The 16,133-nt window shown below is 44.2% G+C and overlaps 2 protein-coding genes across 6 annotated transcripts in view; both read left to right on the top strand.

The window, feature by feature from the left end:
• LOC110489259 (dyslexia-associated protein KIAA0319-like protein) overlaps positions 1 to 3,153 on the top strand; it is a 35,904-nt gene extending 32,751 nt beyond the window's left edge. For 4 of the 5 annotated variants that reach the window (XM_036971718.1, XM_036971716.1, XM_036971717.1 and 1 more), the window contains 5 exons: positions 58 to 200; positions 588 to 710; positions 864 to 954; positions 1,095 to 1,189; positions 1,275 to 3,153. In XM_036971718.1, the coding sequence (XP_036827613.1) occupies positions 58 to 200; positions 588 to 710; positions 864 to 954; positions 1,095 to 1,189; positions 1,275 to 1,471 (649 nt within the window). In that variant the 3' untranslated portion in view covers positions 1,472 to 3,153. The remainder of the gene's footprint in view (positions 1 to 57; positions 201 to 587; positions 711 to 863; positions 955 to 1,094; positions 1,190 to 1,274) is intronic. The other variant, XM_036971720.1, reaches the window with a different exon arrangement.
• A 2,624-nt stretch (positions 3,154 to 5,777) lies between these two features.
• LOC110489284 (adenylyl cyclase-associated protein 1) lies at positions 5,778 to 16,119 on the top strand. Its single transcript, XM_021561979.2, has 13 exons — positions 5,778 to 5,933; positions 8,508 to 8,609; positions 8,856 to 8,956; positions 9,091 to 9,168; positions 9,529 to 9,672; positions 10,036 to 10,121; positions 10,272 to 10,377; positions 10,999 to 11,164; positions 12,684 to 12,862; positions 13,792 to 13,915; positions 14,004 to 14,086; positions 14,637 to 14,780; positions 14,883 to 16,119. The coding sequence occupies exons 2-13, from the start codon at positions 8,510 to 8,512 to the stop codon at positions 14,964 to 14,966; spliced, it is 1,395 nt and encodes a 464-aa protein (XP_021417654.2). The 5' UTR covers positions 5,778 to 5,933; positions 8,508 to 8,509; the 3' UTR covers positions 14,967 to 16,119.
• Positions 16,120 to 16,133: the final 14 nt, after the last annotated feature.

The following is a 16,133-nucleotide window of genomic DNA, read 5'->3' as shown; positions in this document are numbered from 1 at the left end:
TCCTCAGCGTGAGCGAATCTGTTTAATTTCTTCCCACCTCCATTCCTCTCCTCTCAGTACTCGTCTGGTTTTCTTGGTGTCTGGGGGTCCGGGTCGCTCCCCTCTGTCCGGTCACAGTGTGGCTCTGGGGCTGCGCAACAAACTACGCAAACAGAAGAACGACTTCCTCATCTTCAAGGCGCGGCGGGTGGACACAGTCAGTGAGTATCCAGACACGAGAGAAGAGAAAAGGAATACATGGATGGAGGAATGGGACTAATGAATTTAAACTTAGTTGAGTTACATAAAAAGCACTTGGAGAGTTTGCTGGGAAATTGAACACGCTCTATGAATGAACTGATTTGTAAAAACGATACACGAAACATCTGTGATATACAAAGTATATGGGCACTTTAGTTTCTTTTGACTTTTCCTTATTTTCTAACTTGCAACTTCCAAGTTGAATATTTTTGTTGTATTGTTCTCCGGGCGAGAGAGACCAATCTTACTAGACAGTTAGGATAGGTTTGTTGTCTTTGACCAAGAAGATGTCAAGAAAGACACTGGGGGACAACCTGTCTCTAATGTCTCTCTCTCTCCCCCTGCAGTCTGCCAGCTGAACTGCTCCAGCCACGGGGATTGTGACTCGTTCACGCGGACCTGCGTCTGCCACCCTTTCTGGATGGAGAATTTTATCAAGGCACAGCTGTGGGACCAAGAGAGCAACTGTGGTGAGCAGCGAGTCACGTGACCTCCCGACTTTACTTCAGAGTATGACACACAGTAGGGAGCGTTGTCGTGGAAATGCCTAGTGCGGAAAGTGCTGGAATTCAAGCTCTCTCATTTGGACAACCTGCGACTTCTATTGATTCTCTCTCTTTCAGAATGGAGTGTGCTGTACGTAACCATAGCATCCTTCATGATTGTGGTTGTCATGGCGACCGTTGTCTGGGGTATGGTATGTTGTTACCGCAGGTAAGAGATTTACAGGTTGCATAGTAATATGATGTTGCTTCTTTTACATTTCATGGCCTACTACTCTGTTTAAGTACGTACTTATTGTCCCTTCGGTAATGTGTAATAAGCAGACTCACAGGACTGTGTGTTTTGAGCAGGCGTAGGGGTAAAGTGCGCCACAAGAGCAAAAGTCGCTATAAGATGCTTAATGGCGAAGAGCAGGACAGCCTGGAGCTACACCCACCCCGAACTGGTAACACACACACACACACACAATCTACTCTCTGTCACTTATTATCTTTGAATAAGTTGAACACTGCAAATCCCTCCCCCACCAGGCAGAATGAAGCCAGCCCCCGCTCCCTCCTCCTCGGCCCTCATGCACTCTGACTCTGACCTGGACAGTGACGACGGACAGGGAGGGGTCCCGTGGACGGACCGGGAACGAGGACACCTCCTCCGACCCCAGAACGGAACCCTGAAAAACGGCCAGGGTCCCACCAGGAGTAAAAAGCAAAGAGAGGAGCAGCTATAGCAACAGAGGGTGGGGGAAACCCTCACCCCCCCCCCCCCCCCTCGCTCTTCTCCACCACACAAACCGTGCACCTCTCCACCCATAGGACACTTAAGACACATGGATCCTGGAGAATGAGAGAGTACTCTGTTGGGCACAGGATCAAGCTACACACCCCCGTATTGAAACTTCCCTGCGCCCACACTGAGCCAAGATGGAGATGAGGTTTAACCTTTGAGAAGGACACTCCATTTAATGGAAAAATGGGGGAGTTGATAGGGTAACGAATGGTCAGAATGCCAAGTTGAGCGCTGTTCACCCCTGAGACATGAATGTACCCCCCCCCCCCCCCCACTTCTAGAAGGAAAAAACAGGAGACTGCTTGTCAAGACGATTCTGTTCCCTTCAGACAGGAACTTTACTTCATTCCAATGTCAACGTGAACCACATGGAAACTGAGCCCGTCTCTCTCACTCACACACACACACACACACACAATTCCTCTAAGACACACACCTCTTCCCAGGATGCTTGACGCAAAACTCAACGCTGGCCAACTCCACTCTGACATAGGTTACAATATGATTGACAAGTGACTTGTCTAGATGAAAACAAATCTAGATATCTGTCCATGAGACAGTACGGCTGCAGTCGTATGTATATGTATTCATGTTTGAATGGTGGTTAGATCTGCATGAGTTAGCCATGTTGTGTGTGTCCGAATGTGTCTAAAATCAGAATATGTGTGCTTTTGGCCATTTTGCCAAAACGTCTTGTTTCTGAAAAGGGTTATGTGCTTGTTTGACACTTAACCAGCATTGAGAGTCGAAACTGCTGCTGTCAGCCATGTTGGTCAGTCAGAGGATCCTGGGAAATGCTGTTTTACGAGAGCCATGCCTCATACTGTATGAACTCACTGGATGACACACTGGACTACACAACATTGACGCCCCTAACCCCTATGACTGTTCCTGGGAGTTGATGATGACGAAGATGACACCAATGACACATGGGGAAGAAAGGGGCAACGCTTCCTACTTACTCACCTCAGACGACTGCTCGAGCCTGGAAGACCACTTAACATCTTGTCTGTTTTTAAGATTCCTTTTGACCAATTTTTTTATTTTGATTCTGATGCACTTAGTTTTTCATGCTCACCGTGGCTCTGTCTGCATCTCCACTGCTCTCACAGGCTGCTAACTGAACAAGTGCTGACCCACACATTGATTGGGAATTTCTTCAGTTCAGCCGTAGGTTCGGAGTGGGACCACATTGCCCAGCATGTACCTCCACCATTCAAATTTGGAGTAGTCACTTTGCTTGTAGGTTACTGTGAACCCTGACCCTTCAGTCTGACTTTAGCTACTGTTTTGGTTGTTGAATGTTTCTCAGAGGAAAGCCCCCATCTAATCAGAGGAACGCTCTGTGAAATGAGCTCTCGTGCTGTTTCTCCGTTGCACTAGTCGAGCACATTTTTATAAAATATTGGTAGCGTTCATTCTGGGACATGGAGTCCACTGTGAAGGCAGACTGTGAAGGCAGACTGTGAAGGCAGACTGGGTTCAGCAACAAAATGAAGGGATTCTGTGTTAATTTAGTTGTTCAATAACAATATTGTTTTGTGAAGGATTCCCCTCGATATGTGACCAGACCTGATGAAACTGGATTATCAGTCAATTAAAATCAAATGTTTTTTAATTTGTTTAATAAGTTTTTTTTGTCAAGACTCCCAAAGTCTTAGGTTATAGCTAACCTAAAACATCTGCAAAAGTCTTGTGACCTACCCTAAACATATCCTGTTTTACTCCAGCCACAACAAGTCTATAAAGTCTTTAGTGCTCTGACTCAGGAGAGACCAACTGTGACCCATTTGAGAAAACAACACTGTAATACAGGGTTTCCCCAAGGGGTGCAGGTTTTGCCATTTGCGCTACACGGCTGATTCAAATAATCAACTGACCATCAAGCTTTGATCATTTGAATCAGCTGTGTAGTGTTAGGGCCAAAACAAAAACGTGCACCCCCTAGGGTCCTGAGGATCGAGTTTGGGAAACGCTGCTGTAATGGCATACACTACTACACAGCTATCTATTCTGTTGCCACTTACAGATTTCATTCTCTTTTATGGCTGACCATTGCGGACTGTGGTTCCCCTTTTAGTGCTCCATAACACTAATTGATGAGATGAAGCCATCTTAGATGATGGCCGCCTTTGGTCTCATTAATGTTATTCCGTCTGCTTGACTTTGATCTCTCTATAGACTAGACCGGGTGCAGTGTGTAAGTCTGTTTAATCACCTCGCCACTAAGTGTTGACTTAACGGCTTTGAATACCCAGTCAGTAATGAGATTGAGTTAAAGAGATGATCTAATACTTTTTAGCCAGTTGTTCTGAAGGTAGTGCTCACTAGCCAAAAGTGGTCCCTGAAAATGTTCTCAAATTGCTAGGGGTTCTGGTCCACGTTGGGGAAATGGCTTCCAGAAAAACATTTGCTTTCAAACTAGGGATTTCTTGGCAAATTAAGGTAAAACAGTAATTCTGCTCATAGATTATGCATGTAGGAACTCCAAATTGACACATTCAATCCAGAGGTTTAGAGAATAAAAAAATATATATAAGTAGCTGCCAAAATTCCAGAGCATACAAGTCTTTAAATCTAACTCACATCAAAGATAGAATGACGGACTAACAAACATTGATGCTTGAGAGTATCAATGCCACAGTCTGATCACAATGGATTGATGGACTGACTGACGTACAATGAGTTATTTGGATGCAAGGGGATTTGTAGATCAGTCATTCTGCGTAGTCGCTAATGCCAGAGGGGTAAAAATTCTTTCAAGTTCTAATTTAAGTAGTTTTTTGGGGTATCTGTACTCAACTATTTATATTTTTGACAACTTTTACTTCGCTACATCCAGGTTACATCACATCCTCCGTGATCGGGAGTCCCATAGGGCGGCGCACAGTTGGCCCAGCATCGTCCGACACATGGTCATCCCTACTGCCTCTGGCCTGGCGACTCACTAATACATGAATATTTTTTTAATAATGTTGGAGTGTGTGCCTCTGGCTATCCATACATTTTGAAAACAAGAAAATGGTGCTGTCTGCTTTGCTTAAGGAATTTTTAATTATTTTTACTTTTAATTTTTAGTATATTTTAGCAATTACATTTACTTTGATACTTAAGTATATTTAAAACCAAATACTTTTAGACTTACTCAAGTAGTATTTTACTGGCCGACTTTTACTTGAGTAACTTTCTATTAAGGTATCTTTACGTTAATTATGACAATTGGGTACTTTTCCCACCACTGGCTAATGCGCTCAAACACTGCCATTATTTCAGTTGTGTGTTGCGATCCCCTGATCTGAAACAGCAACTCAACAGAGACGTGTTCAGACGAGAATTAGGGGTACACTGTGTTTAACTATTTCACACACCACTTGCAACAAATGTTTATTAACTAATTGCTTGCCACTCATGAAAATACTAACGCCAAGCAAATCAGTTCATTAATGGCAGCCTTTCACTGTCAGGTGACTGGCTGTGACACTGAATACATCTATTTGATGGCCATTACTAATGGCAGCCTATGCTGAGAAGGGCAGTGGGGATTTATAAGCTGGATGTGTGTTTCTGGTTGACTGGGTTTGAAACCAGGTTCAACAAGACTGTTGGCCAATAAAAAAAAAATTAAAAATAAAGCTGATTATCTCAATGCCTGCTGAGTTTAGACCTGACCTCTTCAGGTTAAAGGCAAGGTTGGTCATCACTCTGCATGTCTCCTCTCCACAATAACCTGTGATAGGCGGCATCAATTGACTGAATCCAGGTCACAGCACCAATGTGACCGTCTGGGTTTGAACTCGGTTGTCTGTACACCACAAGACTGTGTTAGCCCGCTGATATAAAGCCTGGGCATTGCTCCTGGCCAGGGAGCTAGAGCAGGCCTTCAGGTCTCACTGGCAAGATCATTAAACAAGCAAGTGTGGTTGACTGAACCACCTCCGTTACATAGGTAGTCAAAACTGGCCCCAAATTGTGCTGACTGTCAAATTGCGGTGAGGCTGAGGGGTAGAGCGAGAATGGACGTCACATCAGTAGGCCTACCCTACAGTATGCTATAATGAGCAATGTATCACAGTTATAGGGCATCAGGACATACAGTGTTTGGAACAATGACAGATCTTGTCAATTGCAACGGAGACCAGAAAGTGGGAGGAAATGTTTATTTCAGAAGAAGAGGAAGGAAAGATGTTTTGTGTTGTCTTTCAGTTATCTTCACTCTCTTCTCCTTATAAGGGAAAGGAATGGTTGCGCGAATAAGGGCGGAAACGCCGCGCGGTGACAGCTGGGAACGGCTACACTCATACAGGAAGAATAGGCAGAGCAGTCAGTCCGCTTGCTCGGCACTCTCCCATAGACTATTGACGGTGATTAAATACCTAATCAGTGCTGCTTGTCCAAGTTAGCAGGTAAGGATGACGTTCTATAACTCTTTGGGCATATGCTACCTTATATTACTCCTCCTAGATTGTTTTAGAAGTGCACACTAGTCCGTGTCATAATGCGCCTCCGACTCCATTGCATTGATCATTCAGAAATTATGATTTCGCGTGATGCTGGGTAGATTGCTGGCTGATGTCAATTTGTAGTAACAAGACATTATTCCATGGTTGCAGTATTTTGATGCATTTAATATTTCAATCCAAATGTGAAGTGATTACATTTTGCAGACTAGCGCAACAAGGGAGGGGTGTGCAAAAAAATACAGGAAATGCCGAAAGAGAGGGACGGGAGTATTTTTGCTCATTGGTATTTTGGTCGAGTTCGGGACTCTATCTGCCTGAATAAATCGTTAACTGGTAGTTGTTTAACTTTGCTAACCAACCTTTTTCATGTAAAGGGGTGTATTCATTACATAATCCGTTCACGTTAGTTTAAGAACCGAACGAAACAAAGCTAGAGTTTCTATTGGACAAATTCAGGTATGTTCATCCCCGTTTCGTTTTCTTCCGTTTGAGAAACGTTTTGCAACATCGGCATAATGAATACGCCACAACTAACCTTAGCTGTTTCGTTGTTGCTTTCTAGCTATAGCTAACTACATCGGTCGAGTCCCAATATCATTGTCATCGGCTTGTAAAGATTAGCAGTGCTTCGCTAGCTACCTAACCATGATAGCTAGATGAAACATTGGGCATCCCAAAAACTGTTTGCCTCTGGATACCGGTATGCGCAAGACGCCGGGGTATATTTGCCCTACTTATTCCTTACTAAAGCAGAAATGACCTGTTTTCTATTATTTATTTATTTTATCCCAGACTAGAACACACAGCAGACTGCGCCTAAGTGCATTTTCCCTTTATGTCTGAACGCATCTTAAGCGCGCTCTACCCCGAGGCTGTTGGCGACCCCGAGGCTGTTGGCGAAATGTGTAGCTAACCTACTTCAATCCGTCATTCATAGGTCCTGATCCATGCTAAAACGGGAAACAATGTGCCATTGCCAATGTGCTTAGAGGGCCCTTGAATAGTACAATGCGTTTGAAACATGCCCAGCCTTTGGAAAACAGATGTTTAGCTGCAGTTTGCAATAAGACTTCGTCCTACTTTCCAAGTGCACTTTAAGCACTGTTTTCTAACTGTCCATATAAGCAACTAAAGTTGTCCCATCCTGCTTTAGCCACAGGAGCAGGCCTAGGTTGAGGCATGGCACTGACATGGCAACAAGGAAGTAAAAGAAAAGTTGAACTCTGGGTCCACCAGCCCTTGTATAGCCAATCTTCCAAGCACAGGCCTAGCCCATACATGTAGGTCAGGGATAGGTATGGTGTGCAGAGATGTCTATCCCCATGAGGGCAGTTTGGCTGTGACTGCATACATAAAAACATAATATATCACGAATGACCTCCAGACCTGTCTGCTTGACCCCTAGCACCTTAATAGTAGCGCCAACCATTTTTCTTAACGTATTTCCAAAGCATGAGTTAGTGTCTCTGAGGCAGCAAGTAACCGGACGGGAAACCCCGATGGCTGATTATTACCGGTCTCTCTTAATGGTTAATGTCATGGTGTTTGCTTATTGTCATTGTCATCTGCTCCCCATTTAAACAAGTGGGTCTGCATGTATTTCTCTAACATGAACAAGACCTTGATTTAGAGGCTGAAAGGTTCATCTCCAACCAAATCAAAAGCCATTGAATCATTTGGTGGCATTTAGCATGCCCCTGCCCTATGTCACAAGCAAAAATTTTCTCTGGGAAAGTGAATGCTGAGGGGATTATCCCAGCAGAATAGAGCGACATGAATCCACTGTCATTAATGGGGTGAGGTCTTTGTGTTTCCACTCAGGTGACAGTACCTGACACTCACTCAGATTAACAGGGGATCTGGTTTCTGTTATGCAATGTCATCCTCTAGGCCTGGGGGGGGTGCACTCGTGCAAGGGCATTTCACAACAGTAGAGATCTAACACTTACCACTTTGTCAACACAGAGGACTGTTGTTGAAAATATATAGATTTAGCCTGTGTAGTTATGAGTGGTTACTTTATAATATGGGCCCAGTATTGGGAAATGGGAATATCAGGGAGGGAAGGGCTGTCTTATTACCTGCATACCTGTACTCAGCAGGTCTTAACATGTCCTCCAAACCCATTCCAGGCCTCTTTTTATTTTTTTTATTATTATTTTTTTTTACCACAAGTTGGGTTAAAAGAAACAATTGTCTTCCCCTTTTTGTTGTTGTCAGTCCAGTTGTCTATGGCCACAATCTCAAATTTTATTGGCAAAATTACAGTAGGCTGCCTATTTTTAATACAGTGTATGACTTGACGGAATGACAAGATATAGGCTAACATGCTGCGACAAGTCGGCCTACAAATGCATTTTAAACTTTAAATGAGCGCCTAAAATTGTGGGGGAGAATGTCCCCGTCACTAATTCTGCTGTCAAACCCACTTGGTTGTCAATGACAGCTAGTGATACTTTGTTAGTTAACAAGCAGTGACCAATGAACCCCCTTAGCTGATGTGTCGTCTCTCCCCAGGAATGGCAGAGTTGGCAAGTCTGGTGCAGCGGCTGGAGGTGGCTGTGAGTCGTCTGGAAGCCGTGTCGGGCGATGGAGGTGGCTCTGCTGGCGGCTCTGGAGGTAACCTGAACTTTTCCATATTGTAGCCCATTTCACACAAACATGAATGCTAGAAATCATGGAAAGACTGAGATGGAGTTGCGAGTCCAGGTTCTAATAATGCTAAAGAAACATCCACAGTACCAGTTGTCATAGTTTGTTTTAGATAATGGAGGTGAAATTAAAACATGACTCACAAGCAGAACAAACACAACCCATAAATGTTGGTATCTGACTTTTCTCCCTGTTGCCACCCATTCCTTGCAGTTGTGGCAGCGTACGTGGAGGCCTATGATGCCATCATCACGGGCTCTGTTGGCCAGTACATGACCCTCAGCCAGCAGATAGGGGGCGACGTCCAGAAGCATGTAAGTTGAATTGCACTAGAGGGACAAGTTGCCTTGGAATGCTCATCACGTCTCCTGTCATGCTTATCAGTGGATGTGTAGCATACAATTAACCAAACCTGGATATTTTTCTCATTTCTCCCCGCCTCTGTCAGGCGGACATGATGAAGCAGGCGTTCTCCTGTCAGAGACAGCTCCTGGTCACCTCCTCCTGCTCCCAGAAACCCTCTGATGTGAGTTGGTTCATCCCTCATCAATCCTCTTAACCCTCAACATAAGTTTTCAGCAGAATAAGTCATTATTTAGATCAACTGAACAGTGGATATACTGTAATTGCCTCATTAACGGATGCATTGGCAATGAATCAGCAGTGTAGCAATTGGGTCAACTAATTCCAATGCCATAGCATGGTTTCCCTAAGTTTTTTTTCTTGCCACACATTATCTCATGTAATGAATTGCCTTTTTAACCATGCTATTCCACCCTGGTTGACACTTAGATTATATCATATTTTGTCATCAGGCACAAACACATTTGTTTCTTTGCATCTCTAGAATGTTCTGATTTAAGTCATGGTTATTTTCCCTCTATAGGCATCCTTGACTGCTCTCCTGGCCCCCGTCTCCAAAGTGATCCAGCAGGTGCAGACGTTCCGCGAGCAAAACCGCTCCTCGCCCCTCTTCAACCACCTCTCGGCCGTCAGCGAGAGCGTGCCTGCCCTCGGCTGGGTCGCCATGGTGAGGGGAGAGGACGGGCTTGACATTGCCACCGCCACCAGTGTGTGTGGGGGCAGTGTGTAATTGCCGGAAACAAACATGTCTTTCATTCAGTAGAAGTCTGAGATGGTTGTTTGGCAGTGAAATTTGAACAAAGTTCATCAAGCAACAGTGCGTCACTGTTAAAACTCTGGAATTATAATTATTGTTTTGATGAATGAATATTAATGAGACCTTCTGCATTGTAAACCTAGACTTTGGTATGCCAGTGGAAGCAACATTGAAAAGCCATTGTAAGCCATCATACCAGCTGTGTCCACACGAGCTCTGTTTGACGAGGAACAACTCTCCTGCAATGTTCTTATGACGTTCTTGCTCTTCCAGGCTCCTAAGCCAGGTCCCTATGTGAAGGAGATGCAGGATGCTGCCCAGTTCTACACCAACCGGGTTCTCAAGGACTACAAGGAGAAGTAAGGACTCTGCTGTCTGTCCTTTAACTTTTTTTATTTTTTTATCTGACCCCCCCCCCCAGTCCCCTACGTATATACTGTATATTTTCTTCATCCTTTGGTCTCCCTCCTGTTGTGTTCAATTCAATTCCCTTGTGTCCTACACCTTAGGGACCAGAAGCATGTGGACTGGGTGAAGGCCTACCTGTCTATCTGGACTGAGCTGCAGAACTACGTCAAACAGCACCACACCACCGGACTGGCCTGGAGCAAGAGTGTAAGTCCTTTCACTTTACTCTCTCTCTCCTCATGTCAGTACAGGACGGATTCACTTTGTCGGCTTCAACAGACGTAGTGCTGGGGTGATCCTAACCGTTGCCATAGGAGTAAAATAATGACATGGGCTTATTTAGGAAAGTGGAACGTTTCCGAATAGAAAGGTTCTAATTATGTTTATCGAACATGCGTGAAGATCTGTCTTGTGAAATATGGAATCGTTAGACTTGGCTCTGTTTGACTTTTCTATCAGCACAGAACTAAACGTCACACTCGGTTATCAAGTGTTGTCTTTGGATTTATGTGCGATAAGAGGGCAAAGGTAAAACCTCCGATGTGTTTGTTACTCGTCAGCCCTTTCCTATCTGCACAATTCAAACCATTTTATTGAATTAGACCAAGTTGTTAAGAGCAGGAAATGACCATGTCTAGGCATGTGTATAACCAGGAAATGACCATGTCTAGGCATGTGTATAACCAGGAAATGACCATGTCTAGGCATGTGTATAACCAGGAAATGACCATGTGTATAACCAGGAAATGACCATGTATATAACCAGGAAATGACCATGTGTATAACCAGGAAATGACCATGTCTACACATGTGTTTCGTCCATCCCAGGGTCCAGTAGCCTCGGCATCTGCAGCTCCTCCTCCCCGTGCCGGTCCTCCTCCCCCCGGACCTCCTCCCCCTCCCATGGCGTCGTCTGGCGGCAGCGGAGACCAGGGACCAGACACCCGAAACGCACTCTTCGCTTCCCTCAACAAGGGAGCTGACGTCACCAAGGGTACGTGTCGAATAATGAATCCTCAAAAGTTTTCAAGAATCAGAAGCTCAATTGATTAAGAAGAACTTTAGAACATACAGGGCTCACTTGAAAAAGATGTCCATCTCAATGTGACTTACTTGGTTAAATAAAGGATAAAGAAAATGTGAGAAGCAGATTGACCCCAGCCCTTTGATGAGCTGAATACAGCAGGTGTAATATAAAAACACGAACACAAGGACATTACTATTTTATTTAACTAGGCAAGTCAGTTAAGAACAAATTCTTATTTACAATGACAGCCTACTCTCAATAACAATAACGAGGCTATATACAGGGGGTACCAGTACCGAGTCAATGTGCGGGGGTACAAGTTAGTAGAGGTAATTTATAAAGTGAATATCCCTAGATAATAAACGGCAGCAGTGTGAAAAACAAGGAGGGGGAATCAATGTAAATAGTCCGGGTGGCCATTTGATTAATTGTTCAGAGTTCATATTGCTTGGGGGTAGAAGCTGTTAAGGAGCCTTTTGGTCCTAGACTTGGTGTTCCGGTACTGCTTGCTGTGTGGTGGCAGAGCGAACAGTCTGACTTGGGTGACTGAAGTGTCTGACCATTTTATGGGCTTTCCTCTGACACCGCCTATTATATAGGTCTTTGATGGCAGGAAGCTTGGCACCAGTGATGTACTGGGCCGTACACAATACCCTCTGTAGCACCTTACGGTTGGATGCCGAGCAGTTGCCATACCAGGCGGTGCTGCAACCGGTCAGGATGCTCTCGATGGTGCAGCTGTATAACTTTTTGAGGATTTGGGGACCCATGACAAATCTTTTCAGTCTCCTGAGGGGGGAAAAGGTGTTGTCGTGCCCCCTGCACGACTGTCTTGATGTGTTTGGACCATGACAGTTTGTTGGTGATGTGGACACCAAGGAACTTGAAACTCTCGACCCGCTCCACTTCAGCCCCGTTGACGTTAATGGGGGCCTGTTCGGCCCTTCTTTTCCTATAGTCCACGATCAGCTCACATTGAGGGAGAGGTTGTCCTGGTACCACACTGCCATGTCTCTGACTTTCCTATAGGCTGTTTCATTGTTGTCGTGATCAGGCCTCCCACTGTTTTCATCAGCAAACTTAATTATGGCGTTTGGCCACGCAGTTGTGGGTGAACAGGGAGTAAAGGAGGGCATTTCTCCTTGTCTACCAGCACAGTACCACCATGTGGGGCGCCAGGGTAGCCTAGTGGTTAGCGCATTGGACTAGTAACCGGAAGGTTGCAAGATCGAATCCCCGAGCTGACAAGGTAAAAATCTGTCGTTCTTCCCCTGAACAAGGCAGTTAACCCAATGTTCCTAGGCCGTCATTGAAAATAAGAATTTGTTCTTAACTGACTTGGCTAGTTACATAAAGGTAAAATGTATATTTAAATGTCTCACCCATCTTACTGTATGTTACTCTGATAATAGCATCTGGTAAATGACTAAAATGTAAGTATTTGTGTTCCCCATCTCATACCTTTTTTATTACTTTATGTCCCAAGGCCTGAAGCACGTGCCCAAAGACCAGATGACTCACAAGAACCCCAACCTGAGGACTCAGACCGGCCCGGTGCGCACAGGGCCCAAGCCCTTCACTACCTCCAAGCCGGCTGTCACCGCCGCCGCCGCCTCTCGCAAGCTGCCCCCCGTTTTGGAGCTTGACGGCAAAAAGTGGAAAGTGGTGAGCTGGATTGGAGTGTAGCAGCGGGGGCATGGATGGTAGAGCCAGAGAGAAACAAATAGACTGACAAACAGGCCCGGAGAGTTTCATCAGTGCACCACATCTGCTTCTCTGACAGTCAGTTCCTCCTATAGGAAAACGGTTCCTCTAGGCAATGTTCTCTCTCCATAGCCCCCCTTAAAGTAACTGTCGGGGAAAATCTAACTTTTTTTTTTTAAGTTCTTATTTTGTTAATTCATATCCAAATAATGTTGTTGATTCATCCTATACTTGAATCTGTGGCCAAAGCATAAATTGGACAAAAAATAATATTTGAAACAAACCTTTAAACATTTTTTTTGCTATTTCCTCATAGAGGATGATGTCATCCTCCTGAAGAGGATGAGCTGGCCAATCAGCAGTCGACTCGCATTAATATTTTTATCACCATTATACGCCCATACCGTTCTGTTTTTGGGGTACGCCCACACATTCCAACACCAAAAGGTGCTTTCTAACGTACTTAATTACCATTGTTTGGAAGACTATTGGACTCCCATTTTAATAAATTATTGTTCATTTTTCATCCAAATCTGGAAACAATGGACAGTTACTTTAAGGACTTGGCTGTGTTTCCCAACATATGCAACATGGAAGTGTTTCCAAACAGTGGTGTGCATGACTCCATGTGGTTTACTTGGTGCACCCAATTTTAGGCTTTATATGAGTCATAGTAAACCCAGTGGTTTATAAATATTTGTACTATAAAAATATCTATATAAGGAGAGTTTCCACTACAGTGAACTCATGATGGGCGTATTTCAGATAAGTGGGCTTTGCCGCTGAAAACTGAATGCACGGGTTTAGCAAGCACTGATCATGACAGCCCCAAGCCAGTATATTTTCTCCCCAACTCCTAACAGCTCTCCCTACTGTGTGATGACCTATAGGAGAACCAGGAGGGTGTCCAGGGCCTGGTGATCAGCGACACAGAGCTCAAGCAAGTGGTCTACGCCTTCAAGTGTAACAACAGCACCCTGCAGATCAAGGGCAAGATAAACTCCATCACTTTAGGTAAGGGTGGACCCCATGTTCCTGTGCCCGTGCGTGAACAAATTAAAAGGCTAACGAAGGGCATTTGTTAATGATTCCTTTCTTGCAGACAACTGTAAGAAACTGGGTCTGGTCTTTGACGATGTTGTGGGCATTATCGAGGTTATCAACTGCAGGGACGTCAAGGTCCAGGTGTGTATTTTTAAAATGGATTCATGTGGAAATGGACACTGTGTGAAAAGGCCTGGCACAACGGTGACAACAGAAGATCATATCAGCTTTTGTCTCGTTACCATTTACATATTAAAATTCTCCAATGTGACTATGTGGACATGACATTTTGCGGAGTACTTTGCATGTTTTCCAAACTGTTGTGGCTGTTTTATCTATGCACTGTACCCAACAGAGATTATTTAATTATAGTTGATTCACTCTTTTATTTGACCTTTTAAGATGTTCTATGCAGACATCGCTCTGCTATTTCCTGGTTGCTAAAATTCTAATTTCAGTTTGTGACGAAACAAGCAACTTTAGTGCAAAGAATCATTGTACCATCTAAACCGCTGGTGTACAAAAACTAAAGTATAAGACACAAAAATATAACTTAATGGGAAGCATAGAAATTGCATACATAGAACAGACTGTTTAGACTTTCTTTCAATGAGAATTACATATCTATGTGAATTTGGTTGGGTTGCCCAAAAAATGACATTGCAGCTTCAACCCTATCTGGTGTGTTCAGGTCTTGGGCAAGGTGCCCACCATCTCCATCAACAAGACTGACGGTTGCCACGTGTACCTGAGCAAAGATTCGCTGGAGTGTGAGATCGTCAGCGCCAAGAGCTCAGAGATGAACGTGCTGGTACCTGGTAAAGATGGAGACTATGTGAGTACATTTATGGGGGAATTTGGGGCGTCTAGTGGCATAGTAATACGTGTTATGTGGAAATGTTGATGATAAAGTAACATTTTCTCCTTTCTCTCTTAGACTGAGATCCCTGTTCCTGAGCAGTTCAAGACTGTCTGGGATGGCAAGAAGCTAGTCACCACTTGTACAGAGATCGCTGGATAGAGGGGCAGCCAGCACTCGTAACAGCCTTCCCTTTGCAAATGCCTACCTGACTGATCGACCGACCAACCAGCTAACCAAACCACAAAGTAGACTGAGATGCCAACCTAGCCCAAAATGTTTTCCTATCTGCCAATCACAGCTTTAGCTGTTTCTTCCTTCAGCCAATGAGAGGACTGCTTGCTTTATCTGGAGCGTTCCTTCAGCCAATTGCAGGGAGCAGCTTGTTATTCGATTTGGTTATCCTCATGGCCAGTGAGCGCATTCAAATGAGTTTGCCAACAACCAGGATCATTTCTGATTTGATCTGTACATTCCAGCAAATGATAAAAGCCTTGCTCCCGCTATTATGTTTCACACCTTCTCTGTGGTTTAAACTCCTATGCCAATCAGGCTATGCTTCCTGTTTCCTTCAAGCAATCATTTAATAGGGTTCCCATTTCCCCTCTGGTCGGGGGGGGAGCAGGTGTTCAGGAGTCTAAGGTTTGTTTCATTTATGCAATTCATCCGTGAAGCACATGTACAACCAAGCCCCTCTTTACAGACGACATTAACATTTCATAGGGATTGATTAACTATGATATGTCATCGCTCTTAAATCGGTGAAATGACGAGTTGCGTTGCGTGCAGGTTCACTGTCTTTAAAAATAAATAACAATCAAAATGCTGAAAAAATATTGAAAAATAAAAAAGTTTAGTTCCCAAAACATTCCCTTTAGCATTTTTAAATTAACATTCCATATTATTGAGACATATGGAGGTGAACGGTGGCAAAGAGGGAAGTATGTGGTGAGTGTGACTTCAGCACAAGCTGGAAGTGAGTGGTTCTAGAGATAGACAAGACAAACAAGACAAGACAAAATTCTTGAAGAATCATTATTGGCTAAGTTTGGGGTTACCTCCCTTAAGCTCTGAATGACTGTTGTAATGATCTGTGTAGACATTTCTTTTTAATGCTAGAGTTGTCTTAACTCCACTGTCGCCATCACCTACACATCAACCCACCTAGCCACTCTTGTCTACAACATCCGTGGTTATCCTGTTGTAGCGGTCATACTCTGTGGAGTTTCTTTTGCCTCTATTTGGGTCAAGAATCAACATTTTGCTCATCAGTACTGGAGGAAGACAAATGTTGCAATAAAATAATTATAAGAAATCCGTCTTGGGTGA

Source organism: Oncorhynchus mykiss, chromosome 32 (assembly GCF_013265735.2).
Source record: "Oncorhynchus mykiss isolate Arlee chromosome 32, USDA_OmykA_1.1, whole genome shotgun sequence".
Taxonomy (NCBI): domain Eukaryota; kingdom Metazoa; phylum Chordata; class Actinopteri; order Salmoniformes; family Salmonidae; genus Oncorhynchus; species Oncorhynchus mykiss.
This window is presented reverse-complemented; position numbering and strand designations above follow the sequence as displayed.

What these genes read in the sequence shown, in the direction of transcription:
- LOC110489284 (XM_021561979.2), top strand. Translation starts at nt 8,510, where the DNA reads ATGGCAGAGTTGGCAAGTCTGGTGCAGCGGCTGGAGGTGGCTGTGAGT. An exon ending in GACTGGCCTGGAGCAAGAGT is followed by an intron (nt 10,378 to 10,998) that starts GTAAGTCCTTTC and finishes CGTCCATCCCAG; the next exon opens with GGTCCAGTAGCCTCGGCATC. An exon ending in GCAGGGACGTCAAGGTCCAG is followed by an intron (nt 14,087 to 14,636) that starts GTGTGTATTTTT and finishes TGGTGTGTTCAG; the next exon opens with GTCTTGGGCAAGGTGCCCAC.